This window comes from Ischnura elegans, chromosome 4 (assembly GCF_921293095.1).
Source record: "Ischnura elegans chromosome 4, ioIscEleg1.1, whole genome shotgun sequence".
Taxonomy (NCBI): domain Eukaryota; kingdom Metazoa; phylum Arthropoda; class Insecta; order Odonata; family Coenagrionidae; genus Ischnura; species Ischnura elegans.
Window position 1 is genome coordinate 128,845,507 of NC_060249.1, and position 22,366 is coordinate 128,867,872.

General features: G+C 39.0%; 1 protein-coding gene across 1 annotated transcript in view; it reads left to right on the top strand.

Annotated features, from left to right (window-relative positions):
* The window catches only part of LOC124158246 (ankyrin-3), a 191,510-nt gene that overhangs the window by 105,587 nt on the left and 63,557 nt on the right, over positions 1-22,366 (top strand). Inside the window, exons 5-8 of the mRNA XM_046533437.1 lie at positions 9,469-9,669; positions 15,800-16,006; positions 17,972-18,116; positions 20,991-21,190. Of these exons, the coding sequence (XP_046389393.1) occupies positions 9,469-9,669; positions 15,800-16,006; positions 17,972-18,116; positions 20,991-21,190 (753 nt within the window). The remainder of the gene's footprint in view (positions 1-9,468; positions 9,670-15,799; positions 16,007-17,971; positions 18,117-20,990; positions 21,191-22,366) is intronic.

Consider the following 22,366-nt stretch of genomic DNA (forward strand, 5'->3'; position numbering starts at 1 on the left):
TTGATCACGCAAACACTAATGTTGCTGACTGTGCAGGAGGTCAAGGCGGGTGTTTCACGTAGCGCCGCGGTTCGGCGATTTTGGAACCTATTAAAATGCGCAAGATCCGGCTAGTGCCTGTGCTTTCCGCGGCCTTTGCTGGAACATCCTCTATCACAAACTCCATGGTACATTTGTGCTATTTTTATATATTCTTCCTTTAAATATATTCTATGTTTAAATTTGTACAATTTGTCGCAGCTTTATTTATTTCGCTGCGTACGGCGCATTTGTTTTAGTTCTTTACTTTGTTTTCTGCAGCCATAGAGGTTTCAGAAAGCATCAAAGAAAAGCTTTTCCCTGTAAAATATTACGCTGAGTGCGGTGGAAAATGTTCTTCTGGAAAGCACGTGGTCGTTTCAATCACGTAAATGCTTCGTCCTTGCTTCGCTGATGTCGGTGGCAATACATCGCCGATCGGTCGCTCTGCATTATGGGAATATTTGGACGACGATCGATCGAGTGCTCTAGTTAGCGTGATGGTCTTTTTCCCCGAAGGTTTGGACGTCGACTCTCAAGGGAATTCCGTCTTGAGAGCCTGCTTTCCCCGTGATGGAAGCACTGTAATTTGCAGACCACCCAAGGGCACGCTCGATCAATTTCCTCTGCTTCGGACGCAGCTTATAAGAGACGAAGACAGGCCCATTCTTCATGCATCATTAGGCCTCGCCAACCTTGAACTATTCGTCCTTGTCCTGTCATAACAATGCCTTGGAGCTTCTCTCCGCTAGATGCGACGCCCTAGACGGAAAAATAGACCACCCTTTGTTGGCATGTGAAACTGATCTTCTCGGAATCACTGACCAATTATGAGGGCGATTTATTTTTGTATGGGAAACTTTTCTGTCATTAAAATGAATTATTTTGATCAGTACTTAAACTTTTATGCGTAGAGAGCGTGATGGTTGAATACCTTTTATTGGGCATTTAATTAAGTGAGACGTGAATGCAGTCCTTCGTGTAGCGAGTAGTGGTTATTTTTTACAGCTAAATACGGTGTATCGTAGCTTGAAATTATTGGTTTTCTTTGGGTAAGCTGCCTGAAGTAGCATCTTCTGTTTCAGAAGATGCTACTTCAGGCAGCATTTCGAAGCATATGGCATGTGCCCTAATTTTGTGTGGGAACTGAACTTCGAGTTAAAAATCAGATAATTTTCGTAAATAGTTCATTCTGGGTCCATTAGAAATGCAAGTTATTTCATTCGTCCTTTTTCGAATACAAGTCCATCCCAAGCTATCACTGAAATTGAAACGCTTAGACAAAATAGCAGACTTCCGCCATTAAAATGGAAAATATCGGTCAATGTGTCGTCATATATTACGGACCAATTACCACACTTCGAATATTCGAGTGTAAATAAATACGTTAACTAAGAGTCTGCGCGTGCCTGACCATGAAACATGATTAACATATCGAATTTGATCAGTCAATCGTAGTATTATTATCAAGATGTTTATTACGATACTATTTTGTATAAAGTTAGTTTCGCTCAAAACTGTTGTAAATGAATTGTGCAAAGACTGATAAAGTATGAATAATGCATTTATTATAGCTTTTCAATTCTAATTTTATTGTTTTGAATATAATGTAGAGTCCAGTACCGTTATGGAACCTTTCATCCTAGTTGTAAACTCTCGTTTATCTTGATATAACTTTGATTTTTATTTTATTAGAGGCCCTTTTAATCAACGTATGCCTTCACTGAGTAAGTTCGCCAATTATCATCTCGTTGGTCATAACACGCACTTGGTAACTTCCACAGTTTTATTTCTTCAAACAATCGGTGTCAGCTGCTCGGCCACCTTTTGGCGATTTGAATAAACTTTGTGGAATTCATTACATATTTGAGACATTGCGTCGTTCGGTCTTCGATCTCCAAATACTGTCACGTTTTGATTTCATTTCTATTAATAATCTTCGTTCTCTAAGGGTTGGATGCGGGCTAACCTTTCAGAGCAGTTAATTAAAAAAGGGAACGTTTTCGCTTGGAATTTCATCTAATTTTTGCCACTTTAGGCAACGCAGATGAGATATAATATGTATCTTAAAAATTGATACGGAACTTTTAGAGAAAATACAGAGTTTTGTATCTACTGCTTTTGATTACAATTTAAATACTCCATCCAATGTATTAAACCTTCATGTTTGTTGAATGTGTTATAGGCAATCTATTGAACCTCTACGCTTAAAAGCGAGGGTAAACAAGTGAAAAACATTGTTTCGCTACAGTGCAATCAGGAGGACTTTAAATGTGTTAGTGGCTGCAGCCTCATTGCAGCAAACACAATGCAAGGTGACTGCTGCGATGCGTTAACGAATTTTCACCTCTTAGCAAATGGGCGTGTATGCCGACGAAGGACCGTAATTTGCAGTCCAGATGGTCGTGGTCACCGCTGTGTTGGTCTTGCCTGAGGGCCTGCCAGTGGGGAGGGCCCTTTCAAAGTCCCTTGACAATCGCCCTCTCAATTATCGGGCCTTTGATCCACTACCTGCATTGCCCGTGATGCACACACACAAGTCCCACTGACCCATTTCAAACACTCACTGTGTCTCACTATGTGCATCCCTAGAAATCCCCTCAATATCTTCCTTTATTCTTTCCCTCTCTCTCTACGTCTGCAAAAACGCCCTTTTCCTTAAAAAAAAACTTTATAAACCTTTTACATTATAGAAAAACGTTTGTACACGGCTCGAGGCTTTTTAATACGAAACGCATTGGATTTCCAAGGGACTTAAACAGACTGTCGGATTTTCCTGTGTATTTCTAGTCGAAGCATTACACCATACTTCGAAACAGACCCTCATTAATAAGTACGAGAATAATATACGGGGTTTAAATTTTTCATGTATTATATCTTGCGATAGACGCGGGTATTGAAAAGTATCTGCTCTGTGCACCATGACAATTTCAAGATGATAGCGTGCGTTTTGAATGCCCCTGCGACTGGCAATTTAGTCAGAAGATGACGAACGGTGGAAGGGGACCATGGTGGGTCCTCTTAAGGACCTATAGTGAGAACAAAATAAATGTGTCTCTATGGAAAATTAAAAAAATACTCATTTAACTTTATTTAATCAACTATCGATGATAAAATATAGCTCTCCTTGCAAATTGCAGTGGAAACTGCGTTTAAAATTCAGTAATATCTGCTGGCTATAATAACAACGCAAGTGTTTGAACGGAAGAAACTTTCATGCTAAAATATATATCCTTATGAAAATAGACTAATACCAGGCGCATTATAAACGTAGACTACACATCATAATGAAAATAAAACTTAGCTTCCTCTCTCAAAAATGTCTTGGCAAATATTTGTAACCATGAGTAGTTCTAGTTCGCATTTTTAAATCTAAGGATAATACAGAAGTAGTATTTTGTAAACAATGTTCAGTCGATGGAAATTCGGAAAGGAGTATTCACTTGATCCATTTTGTCAATGATCCACGTAGTTGGGCCTTTTAACGCTCTGATCCGCTCTCCACGGATATCCGGCTGGAAATTCCAACAGAAGATGTTCCCAAAAGCGCTCTGCTCCCGAATGTAGTCCTGTCGAATGTACGCGCGTGTGTGCCTCTCCTCCGGAGATGGCTCTTCTCATCGCTTGAGGCCTTCTGTTATGGCAAGACGGAACATTGTAGAGCCATTTGGGTCACACGTTTACGGAATTCCCTATGGAGTTTTCCACAGCTTTTTGGTGACACTGTAGTGATAGTAAACCTTTGGTAAATTCACTAAGGCGTTAACTATGATGGTTAAAAGAGGTAATTGCGATTGGTGAACAGTGACACCAGGAGAACTTTCTCGTCTGTAATATCCGTCGATTCTCTTCGTTTTGAGAAAATGTGACCTACATATTAAGTTTTCGAAGTCCACATCCCAAAAGACTTTTTACTGTAAAAGCTTTCGTGTGTACTTTTATTCATTTGGCCCATGTCCTCTGCAATTATTTTAATTTTGTTCCATCTGGGGTAAGTAGTTAATGCTATCCCCGTTTATTAATTATGAAAGGATTTTTTTTTCATTCCCTTGAACGCTTTCCCAGGGATTGAAGAGGTTCGTTGCGCAGAATTGGAAAAAGCCAATTCGTAACTTTCCTTTGTATACAAATCGGTGGATAGAAATACTTTAACAGCAGCCGTCTCGCATTCCGAATTCACATGGTAGATGATCCCATACCGATACCATGGTGCATTAAGCAAAGTGCATCCCTTTAAATCAAGTATATCCCATCCATTTTCACTTGTAAATGGGTCTATTTATTGAACTATAAATTCCAAGGGCATATTGAATTAGAGTTAGTGAGGCTTTAATATTGATTGAGGGAGGGAATTAATTCTGAAAAATAGACAATTCGCAGCAAAAGGAAATTGATGGCAAAAATAATATATAAGGATTAAGAAAAGGTGTGAAAATTGCTTTCTTGTGCATATAATATCATAAAGTAGGAAAGTTACATTTTTTTCAGCTTAGAAGCTAACCTTTACGGTAATCCGTTACAATTCTTTGACACTTTCATCGCAGTTTTTTAATCTACGTAGACCAATTTCGTCAAATAATTAGGCAACATCTCATATCGAGGTCGAGAAATGATGATCTTTGGGAAAAAAATTGTATACATCAAATTCACTTAATATTTCATTTCAAAAGAAATCCGATTTTATGCAGTCATGCCTAAAACTATTCATTCCACAAATATTCGGAGAAAATAATGAGTTAAATTCTTGTGAAGCCTTTCGCGATGTAGTAAAAATTCAGTGGACATGTTTTCAGGATATGCACTCGCATTTCTGCAAAAAGTCTAAACCTAAACCCTTGCGCAAAATGAGTGAAATTTTTTGTAATATGAGGCACTCACACAGATGATTAGGGATTTTCAGTTTTTGACCTCACACGTCGAAGCGAAAACTGACGATTTCAGCGCCACATGTGGTGAGATCACGCGTCGATCAGACATCGCCCGAGTACCGCCAGAGAGAGTGTGCACCTGATGGATAATAATTTCTCTCTCCTTCTCATACAGTTGCATTCTTCAATCCTCTGAGATTGTTAACCCGTTTCATGCTGGCAGATTACCGCATGCGGGCGCATCTCGTATATATCTGTACCACCGCTTCTCTCTTTTAGCGGAAATTTAAACATTTTCTCGACGCAAAATATGATTCATTAATGTGGAGGAATGACTTCACGCTCTGAAGCGTCTACAATGTTGACTGAATTTAAATGACAATATTGGATTCCTTAAGAGTGGATGTACTTTTGACACATTAAAATGATCTAAAACAATTATTTTATCAATTTTATAATATCTCATTTTCCTTATTAAATTGTGTACTATTTCTGATCCCGTATTTATAGTGAGTAAATCCTAATTTCACAAATATGTTGTTCTGATAGTTTTTTCTGTATTTCTTTTCTTATAAAAGAGCTGACACTACATTTTTCTAACATCTGCAGTAGTATCCAGGCGTACTACGTTTCTGACATATTTATTTTCTTTTTGCTTTAAACGTCTCTGCGACTACTGAGGTTTCAAGAGCCCTGATCTAATATAATTTTTAAAGAGGCTATTAAGGAATTAAATTTAGGAAAGAATGTTTGCATAGCGTAGCTTTTTCATTAAACTTGAATTAATAATCTAGATAGAGCAATCAACGTCAAGAAATAACTTGCTCTTTATGCTCCCTCTGTTGTTTAATCAACTTACAAGTCTGCGTGCCTGACCTTTTTTTTTAATTCATTTTCCCGCGCGAGGGATCTCAGCGCCATAATTTAATATTCTTTTTTGATACTAAAATTTCATATTTCCGTTACCAATGAATAAAAATGGCTAATTTAGTCTTGTAGTTTATATTTCTTGTTAATTTCAGCTCATATGCTTGCCATGTGTACATTATATTTGAAAATTTAAAATTATGCTATGAATTTAGTGTGATATTTTATGTACTTCAAACTCTTAAACTTTACGCTCCTTATGTTTCGTCATTCTCCAGTATCTCCTTATTTTTTCATTTTTTGGCATAAGACTTGATATTCCATTTCAATTTTCTATAAATATTTGTTCGATTGATTTTTTGTTGCACGTTAAATGCTGAATTTTACTATTAGAGATATCGTCAACTACTTGAAATGCATTATAGATGCTCTCAAATTAGCTCAAATTAAGTCAGTAAATGCACTATACTCACCATGAAAAATGAAATCGTGGACAAAATTTGCAATTTTACCTCAATGTCAACGGAAAGATGTGATCTAGCGTTCTCACTCCACTTAAAGATACGGCCTTAAATTAGGTTGATAGTTAAATCCCTTTTAGTGCGTTTATTAGAAATAAAACGAGCATTGAAGGTTATGCACTTCTGACGCCATTTGTCCAGGAAATATTCTTTACTCTTTTGATTGTTGTTTGCGTAGGCTTGCTCGGTGTAGATGGCGTATAAGGACACAACTTTCTGAAGCTCGCAACTATTGGGCTGTGTGTGTTGGACACACATATAAACAGTTTTGTTTGGTGGTAACGGTTGCCGCAGTTGGTTTTTCGGAGCGACCACTGCTACAAACCTGACGAGTTCATTAATTCCATTTTTCCTCGCTGTTTTTGCTTCTTTCATATTCGTGCCCTCGCTATCACACATTTATTTCATGTCGACTCATTTTAATTCTTCTTGTCGCTTCCCTCTGCGGAAATCACTGAAGTGCAAGAAGAGATCGGCTGATGGAGACAGCCTACAGAAATGCCATCACCAAACACAGATTATAAAACCCTCCACTCGGCCACAAAACCTCATTCATTCCCTTTCCCATTACGAACTTTCTCTGTAAATTGGAGCAGCCACTCGAAATTCTAAGAGTAGGTACCTCCTACACGCTCTGTAATACGTCTGTGCAATCATCACACTTGCCGTTCTAGCCTTATGTAACATTTTAGCAATTTGAAATATCGCTATTCCTTATATCATTCTCTCTGTTCTAATTTCGAATTTTTATATCTGTGTAAGGATATTATCGTTTAATATTCAGCGACGGGATTTCAGCAGCTGCTCCATGTCCAACTCCGCAACCCTCTTTACCCACCATAACTGTACGAACAGCCACTCATGTCTACACCAAACTTTTAACTTTACTATCCATTCTGGAGCTATTATTACCGTGGTATAGTACCCAGAATTCTCTGCGGAAGACAGAGTGAGAAATATCTTTAAAATTTGATGATAATTATAATACCGGATTCAGAAAAACCCCGCATACCCTCTTGGCCCCGTCTCCCCAGTTAGTAAAATTAACTCGCTCGATTAAAATTGGTTGGAGCACAAGTTAGAGACAATTTATCCTTTAGTTATAACATACAGTTATGTATAGATATGGTGTAAATCCTTAGAAAAAATATTCTACCATCCCCTGCACTTATTTAATCTTTTTCCTCCGCCGCCTATTCCTATTGTCTCCGTTTCTGAGGAGGTTTGCGAGCCCCATCTTCAACTCTCTCATGCCCTTTCCATATTATGCTGCCGATAGCACTAGTCCATTCTTCTCTTCTCATTTTATAATTTCATGGATGCCCTTTCCTCATTACTATCTCTCGTACGAGTCCCATTGTTATATATTCTTAACTGCATGTGCGTGATAGGAATTTCTTTTTTTAATTCAAGCATTCGTGTCCACAATTGGCCTCATTCCGGTTCATTTTTCGCATTGAAATTGAACTTCAATGCTGTCTTTGAATTCCCGATTATGTTGGCTGAAATAATACATGCAATGCGTGTGTCTTAATGTGAAATCCAATTCATTTTTACGATGGCAAAATTTTGGAAAAAGTGTTTGCAGGAATACTTCGTTACTCTAACTATAGGAGTGCAATTGCTTTTAAAGTGAACATTTTTCAAATCATCGGGTCTTCATTAAATAATCGATGATATGAGAAAGATTTTCTTTCATTTGATGGTAGAAAATTGCATTTAGTGTACTTCAAAGTTAACGTTGACTAGAAGTCGAATAGTTTCAGGGGTAATTACTTGAAATGTTTTTATGGTGTAAATAAATATAAGTTGTTTATTTTACTTCATGAAGTTTAATTAAAAAGCGATCTGAGATTAAGTAAAAATTCATGGAGTGAAATTGGAAAATATTTTTTATTTCCATCAGGTAGACGGCATGATTCAGGTTATCTGCAGCTACCTGCATCCTGTTTTTTATGAAGACAAATGATCTAGTGTCGGCAAATCCAATATTTATCTGTCTTCGCCCAATCCCTTTCTATCTTTCCTCCTTCCTGTTGTCATCGTCTCTCAGGGAAACGAACTCAGATGCCCCCTCTCCCTCCCACTTCACCTCCCCATCCCTCCTTGTGCTCCAGAAATAATCCCCCTCCCCTTCTTCCCTTCTCATTTCAAACTTCCGCGAAACTTGGTCTAGCTTAGTCTTATCATCATCTCACTTATATTTGTTTTCTAATATCTTTTAACTCAACTCGATCTCAACGCCGACATGCAGATAAGCCAGAATTGCAAAAATAGCTGTTATTAATATTCCGGATTAATTATCGGTGGTGATGAAACAGAAAGAGTGCTTTTAATGTTTAATTGCGTCTTTAAATACTCTCTTCCCTAAGCTGCAAAATGTATGCATGCCTCCGTGCTCAGTTTATATGTCAATGAATGAACTCCCGAAGTTGTGAAAAAGAAGTTAAGGTTATGCCGACATACTTCCTCTGAATAGTTCCTCGTATCATGCAATGCCATTTAAATTGACCAATTTTCAAGTCTACCAACATCCGATAAATTATTATTTTCTCGGTAAAATTATTTAACTTCATCCAATGGCAAAGTTCATGAACTGTTGCATGTTTTAAATGATGGTAGGATTTATGTAATGTATAATATTCTAGTTTCTCCCAAAGATGCATTTTTCTAGTGCAATTTTAATCAGCACACTTGTATATCCCATCTTCCTCCCCCCCCCCCCTTCCCATTGTTATCGCTTCCAGGGGAAACGAGCGGCAATTCCCCTTCTCTCCTTTCTACCCCTTCCACTTCTCCTCCCTCCGCTCCCCCGTCTCTTGCTTATTGTTGTTGGAAGTCCCGTCTAATTTCCAACTCCTGCGAAACTTGGACCCGCTTTGCTTATCCGACCAAGAGTCGGCCGTCTTCTCCCCAATTTTCCACTCTGCCCCTCATCTCTTTTCTCAACCTTCTCATTCTCCTTTGCCTCCATTATGCTTGCCCCCCCCCCCCAAAAAAAAAGGGGTCTCGCCAATTGTCTTTTGTCTTGGGATGTTGGGGGACATTTTTGGAGCAGGAGAAGATAGAGGGAGCTGGAGAAAGCTGGCGCCACTTAAAATTCCTCGTCCACTCGATGCAAATTTCTATTTTTGTAAGACTGTAATTATGCCCGTTGACGCAAATTAATCCCTTGATTCCTTTCGTGCACACAGGGCAAGCAAACGCCGCTTCACCTTGCGTCTGCGGCGGGTCAGCTGGAGGTGTGTCGGTTGCTTTTGGAGCTGGGCGCTAGCATCGACGCGACGGATGACCAGGGACAGAAGCCCATCCACGCGGCCGCCAAGAACAACTACCCCGAAGTGGCGCAGCTCTTCCTGCAACAACAGCCGTCGCTCGTGCTCGCCGCTTCCAAGGTCTGTAACTTGCTCACCTGATTCAATGGCACGCTTTGTCACGGTCACGGCTGTTGCAGTGCAAACGGGAGAACTTTAAATGCATCGGACGAACAACTTGAATCGAGGAGTAAGAAGATGAGCTTCGATGACCTTTCAGATATAGTAGAGGATTGCGTTTTGCGATTATCTCTTTGAATATTTATGAAAAAGGAGTGCACGCTTCATGATCTTTAGTTGAAAATTTATGGCACCGGAATTGAAACAAGCGTTTGGTATTGGGAATTATTTTTGGATATCATTGGAAGTAAAAGGTTTTGCTAAAAAGAAAAGCTACCTTTAATAATTTAATAATTATAATAATTTAATAAAGACGCCTCAGCGTCGAAACGCGTCGTACCAATAAATTTTCCTGTGAAAAAGTTACCAAGGTTGTATATTTTCATTTCAACATGGATTTTCACAAAGTTAAAGCCGAATTAATTGAATTCAAAAGCTACCTTCCTCAGCTTATAATCAAAATGTTTTTAACGCTCTGTAAATCTCTCTCCATCATCTTTGAAAATGCCCCTCCACATACAGTGAAATAATCACATCCAAGGTCTGTAAACCGTCAACCTAGCAAAAACATATTGCTCTCGGTGACTTAACTGGCCCACTGTAACTTTGGAGTTAAGAAATTGTGTAGGAGACTCTTTTTTATAACAACTTGACGAAATCATTTGGTCCTTCAAAGCGAATGTTTGATATTCTCTTGAAAGTATCATAAACGAAAAAAAGGTTTCGTATTAACATCTATTTTTAGGAATCAAGCATTAAAATATATAAGTGTAAGTATCAAACGTTCATTGCGTCCTTGCATCCGACAGTGATGGTAATTTCGGATATCCGTGTCGTAAATAATCCATCACCGTTATAATAACCTCATTCTCTAATTATAATTTAATTTCACTTTTCAAAAAAATATTACTTTTAGTCGACTCTTTCGTTTTGATTCGCCTTTCCACGTGTGAATAGCATTAGTGAATCTGGTGGTTTGCGGCGATACTTAGCGGAATTTGTTGAAAATTTTGGATGAAAAAATTTAACTTTGGTCTGGTACCAGAAGATGACGTTCATTGTCGACACTATGGAGGTGTTTTAATAAGTATTCGGTGGAAAAACAAATCTTAATTTTTATTTATCCAAAATGCACCAGTAAACAAAAAAGAGTGAATCTGGTGGATATCATTCACGTGCTTTGCGTAAAAACTACAACTGCTTAATGACTATCGATTCAATTGGGAATTTTCGGAATTAAGTTAAATATAATTCATGGTTCAATCACCACCATCAATAGTTTTCCTTGAAGTTTCTTCTAATAGATTTCCTTGGCATTTGGAAGTACTGATAAAAGTGCTGAAGCAGTATTAGTTCTGTGCACATCAATCGAAAGAGGTCATAAATTTTAAATAAAATTAATTTTGACCGCTGCTTGAAGAAGTTGATGGGAAACGTAGTAAAAACTGTGTCGAGAATCCCTTTCAAAGTTTTTCATCTTAATCAACTAAAGTCATTAGTTTCTTTTGCTTTATTTTCGAACATATACGATGTAATTTTTGTCTTTTTGCAAATGTAGCCAATCATTTTAATACAGAGCCAGTTTTGGAACACGTATCGCCTTTCCCGCACCTTGTCATAATCCCTGCCTTGTGTTTCTCGCTCTAAATAATAATACCATAAGCTCTTGGGAACGCCGCCTAACTTTAGGTGCACTTAAGTGCTCTAGTAGTGGAGGTGAATAGGCACCTGATCCGTAGACAGACACAAACAGAGCGTCGTTCCCGTGATCCTGGTGGCTGTGTAGATTTAGTTCGGGAGTGAGCACTCAACGAACCCTTGAGCGTTAAATGTTTGCGCCCAATTAAACCGCTGCGAAGGATTTAGCGGCGATGAATGCAGAGCAATCTCGTCTCGACACAGTGCCTGCGTGACACACTCGCGTGACTGCTCACGCTGAAACTCCGAGCCTTGCCGTCATCCTCTCGAGGCGCTGCATTCGCTTCGTCGTAAGCCTTGGACTGTGGACTTCTTACCGTAGTGGAGGCCAGAGTTTGTGACGAAGTTTGCCACTAGGATACTTTTCAAAAATATCCTCATCGTGAACAAGAAGAGCAATGAATGAAGTGAAGAGGGATCCATTTATTCTTAATACTTGCATTACGCGTTCGTAATAAATAGCGTTGCAAAGTTATGAATGCGATGGATTGCATCATTCGTGTTTTCCACAGGTTGATGTTCTCCATGTCTCCCGACGTTTCGAAAATCGATTTGCTCTTCATCCTCAGGAGATCTTGTAAATGCCGTCTCTCAAATTTGTCCGGTATATGTTCACCCCGTCATTGGTCAAGTATATATACCGGACAAATTTATATTTACACCAGCCATATATATACCGAAAAAATTAGACGGCATTCATGGAAGATCCCCTGAGGATGGAGAGCATTTTTCTTTTCGAAACGTCGGGAGGCATGGAGAAAATTACGCAGTGGAAACCCCCCGAGAAACCTTCCTGCACTAGTTACAGCTAATTTCTCGGTGGTTTTGGGTGATTTTGCCTTCGGGGACGCGCGTGGCGATTCGTTAGCCCATTTCAATGTGAGGTGGTGTAAGTCAGCAGATTGAGCGGCCGACTGGACCTCAATTGTAATCACCGTGATGCGGACAGACGAACATCGTATGTTTTCCCATCTCTGATTGATGGTTATTCGGATATCATTGACGTGTACGCATCATTGTACTCACCACGTCTTTTAAGGGAGTTATTTAACATTACGTGATAAGTATTCATTAGTTGTGCAGCTCTTGCTTGAGATGAAATTTTGTGCTGGAACTTCTCTTTTTTCGTAATTCAACTGAAGTTGAATGCAGCTCCGATTAAATTGCGGCCAATTATTATCCACTCTTGAAAATTCATTGTGGAACGAACTGCGAGAGTATTTGAAGTTAACATTGAGCAATTATGGTGGCTATAAGTCAAAACAGAGATTGCGATAACGCAAGGAATGTGCGCTCAATTAAATACCAAATCCATATTTTGAAGTGAGTTCTTCCCTTGAAAATGCAATGCCAAATATATTCTGGTGAATACTTGATTACTAACTATAATGTGAACTTAAACTTTAATAATTGCGAAATCGTTGGGAATGTGTTCATTAAACGTTGACTTAGATAGTGTTTTTTTAGCTCAGCGGAGGTAATCGATTCTGCCCAATGAACTCATCTATTATTTATCTATGTCACGGAATGTTCTTACACAAAATCTGAAAATCCTTAAAGGTGTTATCTTTTATGATCACATGTCGTCAAACAGGCGTAATTAATTGTAGTCGATCATTTGGACTCATTCGAGCTCATCATGAAGCTCAAATCTTCTCATGAAACGACAGTGATTGTCGCTATGATGACGTGAGGGATACTCTGCCTTAGCAACGCATTTTGCAGTCGCCGACGACACCCGATCCCCCGGCACAAAAGGCACCGACCATCTCCGTCTATGGGCCCTTTGATGGACTTGATGATGTCCGACACGCACCATTCCGAGTGATTAGCTCTCATCCGCGTCAATGGAATAGGTTTCATGAGGTTGAAGGGAGTTTGGAGCGAGGCAGTTTGTTCATGGAAGAAATTCCTCTCCTTGAATGGAGAGAGGGATATTTGCCAATAGATGCGGTATTCGGGCGCTCTGACGCAGTACTTGGTGGAGGTGTTTTCCTTTCGTTTCTCCTGAATGAGGGAAAAACAATTATTTCATTTTCTCATCGATTCGCAGGAATATAAATCTCATTCTTCAGAACATTTAATCCTCATTGGCTACAACAGTGATTTCAATCGGAGTTGGTGCACGCGGAAAGAAAGGAAAGTTACTAGAGCTTGAATATCTAGTGCGCAAGAAGCAGAGCAAATGAGCATTCGAAAACCGTTTCCCCACCCACTCACTGCCCTCTTATTTAACCAACGGTGAATTCCTCCTTCCTACTCAACACCCTGCCTCATCCCCCTCAGAACCCTTACCAACCCTCTCCTGTTTCTCCCTAGTAACCTACACCCTTGACGTAGTTATGGAAAAGTTTCATTTGAGACAGCATACATGATAATGCCCTAATTGTGAAACCGGTATTACGCCCGAATTAAAATATCCTAATGAATCCTAATGGAAATATTAAGCATGTACTGATTGTTACGCTAATTTCTACGTTTCATTGAAAACGGTTGCCTTCACGATTTATTTTACTTTTGAATTAGAGTGCAACTGTTTGTTACGTGCTTTCAAACTACTCGCAGCTCTTCTTTGCCAGTTATCTTCCTTTTCTCGCGATGTAACGCTGTATTTGAATTGAAATGAGTGCTCCAGAGATTCATAAATGAATGAGTAGTTCCCATTCACCCTTATGATGCCCGTGGCTATTAATTCCTACAGACTCTGCTTTATATCCTTGTGGCTGATTTATTTTAATGGGCGAAATTTGGTGAGTTTCACGTATTAAATCAGTCGACTTTGATTTCATTCGTGAAATGGGAGCCGGGAAACTGAATTCGTTCGCTAACATAATGATCCATCCGAAAATTACTCGTGAGCACAGAGCCCAAATTCTGTCAATGAAAGCATTTTTGGGAAATGAAAATCCACCTGCTGCTTTTCACACTGACTTTTTGCTTGCGACCGTGGTGTCGACCGTGCTATACCATCAAGGTTTATATAAGGACGCAAATATCGACAACATGGTCGGAAATTAAGGCATCACTGTGGAACGTATCAGGGGGATTTCCAGTTTTTATTTCCTAGTTTCGCGAAGTAAAGCCGAAAACGCTGAAAAATTCTTTTATTTCTGTTCTAATACATTGCTGTCATAAGGATATTTATCCTCTAAGCAGTTTGTTTCTTTATTGTTTACATTGTTGAATCTAATACCTGATCCTTCGCGTATATCGCGATCACTGAATCTAAATTTATTTTTTGGAATTTCGTGCATAATTGTTAAAAGTTGATATATAAAAACACGAGGTTCAGATATGAGCGCGATGCATTTGGGAGGTGATATTTAGGTTGATATTTAGTTGGTTAAATTTTGCCGTTCTCTCTCTCTCTCTCGGACGTTAAATATTTGCTTTCGTGGGTTGTTTGGTGTGTTTTCCTCTCAATAATTGATTCCATGATTTCACTCCGTCGCGTTCGAAATTTTATCCGTCGCACTCTCGATTGCGCCAACGCATTTTGTTCTTCAAAAAATCATGTCAACCGCAAAATTGCATCATTTTGAGAATCTCCAGTCAAATCTCCATTTTTAATTTATATTTGCATTTGTGATTTGACTCTGCGATATCGCGTTTTCAATCAATTCGTTTGATTCTGAACTCAATCCCGCCATGTATTAAAAAATTATTTTTGTTAATCAATTGACCTAAGCTAAATGTTTGAGGTGCCTGAAGTAGCGAGCTTACCATGAATGACATAAAAAATATGTCATTGATGAATTTGGGTTAATTGTTTTATTTAATTAAATATTCTGCTGGGCAGAAATATCATAACAAAATTTTTGAATCACTTTCAAAGCTAAAAATATCTATTGTTTTATTTTTACTCTGACTGAGAATCATTGAAAAAGATTCGTTTCTTACAATCAACTCATCGCTGATACAAGTTGTTCGTCTGGATTATGTTGCCAATTCTTCCCTTAAAAAAAATTCTTAAGAATTATGAGGAAGGACTGAGGGAATCACTTTCTGGAATTTGGATTCCTCCCTTCTAACGAAAAAGAAAACTTTAAATCGATTCCTTTATTTTTCTATTTTACGAAATAGGTTTCGACACATTTAGCTTATCATTATGAAGACTGCTTGTCGCTTTAAACGAAACAAGTACTTAAATGATTCATCGTTAAATGATGTATGAATTGATAATGACAAGCTAACTTTATCATAACCTATGTTGGAAAATAAACAAGTGTGGAATTGACTTAAAGTAGTAGTTTTTCTGTAGAGTGAAATTATTTAGTATTAGTTTAGTAGAACCTGATCATAACCTTTTTGCACTTCTGAAGAGTGCTTTCTGTAAAATGTTCTCCCGTTTTTCTATCACCTAACATTTCGATGATTTTCTGTTGATCTGCAGGACGGGAGCACTTGTGCGCACATAGCGGCGATGCAGGGTTCCATCCGTGTGATTGAGGAGCTGATGAAGTTCGACCGTCAGGGCGTGATCGCGGCTCGCAACCGCATCAACGAGGCGACGCCCCTGCAGCTGGCGGCCGAAGGAGGGCACTCCGAAGTGGTCAAGGTGCTCGTGAGGGCAGGGGCCTCCTGCGCGGACGAGAACAAGGTAAGAGGCGCTCTGAAAGCGGAGAAAAGAGTATAAGGACAGTGCAATATTCTGATGGGGATTGCACTTTTCAGGTGATATTAATTGTTTGAGAAAAACCTAAGCATTTTTCGCAAACAAGATATTTTATAATCCATTGGAACCATTCATTTGGGTCACACTTTTTGTATTATGGAAAGTCACAACTTATTTCTAATGAAAGTACCTGAATATATTTCTAATAAATTCGGTTTACACTTGCAGAGCCCCATTTCTTTGTTTGCAATTAATTAATGGACGAGGTTCAACACTTGGTTGTCAAATACTTTATTTATCTGATTGTTGCTCTCGTCCTCGATTTAACTACTGCCTTTAAATCCAATTTTAAATCAAAGCCGAAGCTAGCGCAAAGGAGTCAACCACCCCGAAATATTTTTATACTCTTGTAGGTCCCCTCGAAATGCATTCCTCCTCTAAGTAGACCTTTCTAATAGTTGGTTAATCTTTTGATTATTCCTCAGGCACTGTAGAAATATTTTATGCGTGTATATTATTTAATTCAGTATAAACTAGGGAATTGATTTCCAGTTCTATTTGTTTGAAAAAATTTGAAATCGTTAAAAAATATTTTCAATGGCTTTCCCTTATGCATTTTGCAATTTTGTATTCGGGTCGTCGCATTCATGAGGAGAATAAAATCCAATTTCGCTAACGGGAAGGCTCATCTGAGTCCATTCCCTCTCCTGATTACAGCGCGTTTCTATCTAGAGTGATCATCTTCTCCTTCGTTCGGATGATGGCATCACGTTTCGCCCATCGCCGCCCAGCTCCTTGCCTCGTGCTGCCATGGCGATGGAGCTGGCTGCTTCGCTCCTCTCCCAATGACACAACCGAACGTGATTCTCTTTCCGGAATCGAGGAGTGTTTTCTTTGCTGGGAATTTCGCTGGAACTAACTCATTCCTCCCGGAGAAGCTGCTACGCTCACTTATGTAGTGAAGCTTGGGGGTGCATCAGTGATGGATGTACTCTTTGCAGCGACTGTCATTACCCTTGTCATACACCCACTTGCGTAACGAGAAAATGGATTGCGGACAGGACGAAGAAACACTGGGTTTTCGGGAGAACTCATTGTTTTGATGTTCTGGATGCATTTGTCAGAGAGGGTGCTTTACTCCCGATCGGCCTTTTGTGTTTTGTCTTTTCCTGGTAGATTACTTATTCAACCCTTACACATTACTCTGAAATTTTTTCTTGTGAGCGTTTATGCTTCCCTTTGTGAGCGCTTGTCAATAATTTCGATATGAATATTTACCACAGTACCATTTCTCTGAGGTTATGTTTCCATTTTTTTTCTATTCATTAGATACGCGAAAAAAATGTAATCAGTGTCAATTCCTCATCCTTTGAAGCTTTCAATGAGATATCGTAAGTTTCATGCGAGGGTTTCATCTCGGAGAAGACTGGTTGATCGGGAGTGAATATTTTATCTTCGTGGGGCTCACCAATTCGATTTGAGAAAGTCTACTTCTCGATAAGCCATAATAATATCCTTGTCTTTGAATTTTGTAAAACTATAATTATTGATTTGAAGCTATTTGTGCTCTTTATGTCGTTTTCAAACAAGTTTACATTCTATTCGTTTCCTTCTCATTTTTTTATGAATTTAAAGTTCATCGAGCGATTACGATTAATGCATCGAAGTTCGAAACTTTTCCCAAAAAATTGAAGTAATTTTTTTATACTTCGACTGATTTCTTTCAACAGATTTTTAATTCCGTTAAAAGGCGAATATTTTTTGGGAATATTTGTATGTAATTCTCCTATTCTTTTTACTACCTGCAGAATGCAATCATGTCAATGTGCTGCTGACTCGTATGTGCACTGCTATCTGATGTTCCCTGATTATTTGCGTCAGCCTACTCATTGATGGTGGCCTTCGCTTCCGATTGTTGACATCTCTCTTTTCTTCCGTGAACTTTTAAAGGCTGGCTTCACGGCCGTGCACATGGCGGCTCGCAACGGTCACGGCCCCGTGCTCGAAGTGCTCCGATCCACGCAGTCACTGCGCATCTCAAGCAAGAAGCTCGGAGTCACGGCCCTGCACGTGGCCGCCTATTTCGGACAAGCCGGTCAGTTCCCTTTCTTTTTTCATCCCCCTCTCTCTACAGCCGATACTGGAGGGTGATTTATGTCGCACGCACGGGAGTGCTTTCTGCTGTCTCCGCCTGTCTCTCTTATAGTACCTATGTATGTGTGCATGTGCTCACCAACCTGATCGTCGTCTGTTGAACTTCGCCATTCACAAGAGGAGGCTTCGACCAATCCACTTGCAGACTGGTCTTACGTGAAACTCGTCCAGTCATTCAGCAATTTTATTGTTTTTGTTGAATAGTTTGCAAAAAAATGATTTAAGCACTTAACAAAAATTATAATCACAGCTTAGGGGTGTTTATAAATAAAAACGTGGATTGGACGCAATCTAATGATGACTCTTCCAAGATCCCATCTTTCATGAATCACTGTTGGAATCGGAAAAAAACGAAATGCAACAATCTATAGCATGGAATTTTAATAAATAAAAACTATTTTTGAATCATCAAGATAACCAAATCAAAAAATCAAGATAAAAGTGACGTGAAATGACCAGAGATAATTCCTTTCTTGCCCAAGGTTTACAGAAGAATTAGCATTATAGATATTGTAATGAGCGCCTCGTATGAAATTATGGACTCCTAAGTTCAAGAAGAGTGTGGTGCTAAGCAGGTGGGAATTGAGGTGAACTTAAAGGGAAATCTGGGCACATTGCCGGAAAATAAGCTTAAGGTTCAAGTTGATTAAATTTATCAAGTGCGTAGTGTTGTAGTCATTTGTTGTATTTCGTTATATTTTGTCGACTCCAGCAGTGATTCATGAAAGAAGGCACCTTGGGTTGAATAATTACAGTTAAATGAGTTGAGGGCAAGATAGTAAGACAGCTAGGGAACAACTCAATTTAAATGAAGTGTGTTCGACAGTTTGCTGCTATTGGTCTTTGGAAGAGTCATACTCAGATTGCGTCTAGTCCACGTTTTTATTTTAAATTTATTTAAAATTTACTGTAACTGTTGTATTCCCTATTTTTCTTTTTTTGTGAAATTATTACTTTTTATACTTCTATCTTTTTGCATGATTTTTAATTTCTACTTTTTTTACTTTTATCCAGTTTCTCCAAAAGTGGTTGTCTACTTCTGCACATATGGATGAGTTAAAACACAGTGTTTGAACTTTCACCTTCTTTCACATCACGTGAGCTTACGTCTTTATTTCCTTATTTATTTAAAAAGCTATTATTGATTTATTAAGCATTTTATATTTACTATTGGTAAAAAATACTACATTATTTTTTTTAATATAAAAATAAATTTTTCAAATTATTTCCACTCTTATGATTTTTATGAGGAAAAAAAGGTGAAGTATCTTTCCTGCAACATGTGCTTCGCGCTAAAAAGAAACACTGCGGCCTAGGCACCAGTGAAATCTTACGAAATGTGTACACGACAAATGATCATTTACGTTTGCCTGTCATCGAACAAGAATCTCACCAATGTTGGAGTTTTAAACGTAAAACCGTGTATGCGAGTGTGGGGATGTCGCTTCCAGCCCTGGACAATATAAATAGTTTGGAACATAGGGAAGTAGAACATATGATTTCCACGTATTGTACAGCCCATCCTGCTTGAAATTTTGTGAACAATCAATATGATAAATCGTGTTTTAATCTTTCTGTGAAATAGTTATAATAAATTATTGAGCACCTTTTATTTCACGCCTGATTCTCATCACGATCGTCTCTTGACTTCGTGCAACTGATGCAACTTTGGTCCGTGCAGGAGATTCTTTCTAACCCAGCGCATATTTGGTGTGGGCTAAGCTCTCAAAAGAATTGTTTATGTATCGAGGTGTTTTTTATCACGATAATAGTAGAAGAATTTGTGGAATGTGGATTCAAATGAAGAAGGCGGTGATTTGCACGTTTATAAACTGCCGTTCGTGCCCAAGTTATATGCATTTCGATCCTTGCCTTTCAGCACCTTCCTTAAAAAGAGGACGACTTAATGCCGCCGACCCCGACCAATTCCCGTATTTTTTATTGCGTTTCACTTGCTTAAAACTTATTTTCTGGTTCATTAAAGTGGAGGAGTTGCATGTTTCTCAAGCAGGGAGATTTTATTCATGAGAAAATAATGAGTTAAAGTTATCATGATTGAGATTCATGCTTAAAAATTTTTAATCTCAATGCCTCTAAAATTTCAAGAATATTGCGGAGTTTTTAAACAAGTAAGGCTTCAAGAGAAATAATCGGTAGAGCGGGAGTGATGCGTCGCCTTAAGAAGTACACACTCACACTCTAATGAGGTTGCGCGGGAACTTTTTTTTACCTTTTCCTCCTCAGCTCAGGCTAATTACCCCGGGGACATTTTTATGCTCAATTTAGTGGCGTTTTATTTTTTTAAATTCAGTTACCTTACAGCTATTAATGCCGCTTTTCGTTATTATCTGGTTCATACGGTTGATATATATTTAAATCCAAACGGCAATGATGAATGAAAACAAAAGCAGGATGAGGAAGATGCCTCAAGGCGGTTAAGTACTGTATTAAGTACTGTGTTAAGTACTGTTTAATGTATGTATATTGTGGGATAGTAGTGGCTTTTGAATGAACGTCATCTTTCGTAGTGAACTATTTTTTCTGTTCTCTCCTTATTGACGAACGACTTGATTAAGAGATCCAAAATTTTAATTGAGAAAACGACATGGTTTACGGCAAAGTAGTATTTTTTATTATGGCTGCAACAAATTTCCACTATTCATCCTGAAACTGTTACCATTTTCCTCTCCATTGTTATTTGTATAAATCGCATTTGGGGGTCTTGGATGCCCTCGACAATTTTGAATGTTCCACTCTGTCATCTACACCTTCTCTCTCTCCATCCATCCATCCATCGTCCGTCCGATGAGCGCAGACACCGTTCGAGAGCTGTTGCAGCACATCCCGGGCACCGTGAAATCCGACCCTCCGTCGGGCGCCTCCCTCATCGGCGAGCTGGGCAGCGAGAGCGGCATGACGCCGCTCCACCTGGCCGCTTACTCCGGCAACGAGAACGTCGTCCGACTGCTCCTCAACTCGGCCGGAGTGCAAGTCGACTCGGCCACCACGGAAAACGTGAGTCTCACCAGCCCTTTCCAACCCACAGCTGCTCCTAAAAGAAATCAAATTTCAAGACTTCTCAGTTTTAAAATGTGAACATTTATTACTCAATCATAACTTTTGAGGCAGCCACATATTTCGCCATTAAACTTTACAGCACATACGGGCATGTAGTTTAAATATTTCCTGAGTAGAGCTCAAATTTTTTTGATTTTGCTTAGAAGCAACATTGGGTTATAATGGGTTAAAAAAAACTTTCATCCTCGTCGCGCGCTGTCGATGCAACTGATCGGCCGATTCCATGACTTGAAGAGGAGCGAGACCAATTATGCATGTATTTTTAGACTATTTCGTGGACTCTGGGCCTTTCATTTTCTTATAAAATCATATCTAAGGCCTACCTTTCGGAGGATGATTGTTCCATTACTTAGGCATCCATGCGGAGAGTTATTTATAGTTACTATGATCTATTGATAATGTTAATGATTTGGACACCTGTACTCCAAGATAATACATTACAAATGTGTTGTGAAGATAAAAAGGTAACTCATGTTATATATGCATGGGGACGTGAGCTCCCCTTTGGGCTTCATTGAATGGGGGTTTGACAATCTTTCGCGTTCTCATCGCATTCATTCTGCTATTATGGCAACAGTTTCTCTGCGAGCGTCTTCCGGTCGAAGTCTTCTTCTTTGAATTAATGCTTCGCTTTCGGCGCTGGCTGGATACCGTATATCGTCAAATCAGCATGCACGCGATGGGAAACCCGAAAGAATGGTGGTCAACCCATCGTTGGAGCCCCGCAGAAACCCACGACGCGATATACACTTAAGAGTGAAGTATTAGTGGTTCAAACGGAAATGTCAAATTATTATATTCTAATTATTTCAGCGTTTATTTATTGATTCCCTTTTTATTACTTCATATCCTGCATTTTTATTACATTGAATTTTTAAGGGTCCTGAGTTCATATCCCGGGTGAAGCATTAGCATAACCCCAAACGAAGTTGCGAGGTGGCCCACAGAAAGGAATGCTTGCACCTCTATCCTAAATGTGCGAAGATCACACGCCTGTGGCCTAGTCCGGGGTGAGCTTTATCCTCACTTTTCCAAATCAATCTCCACGTTGAATCTCCGAATGAGTGATTATATTGTAAAAGGTTTCCTGGCCCTTTAACAAATACATATAAT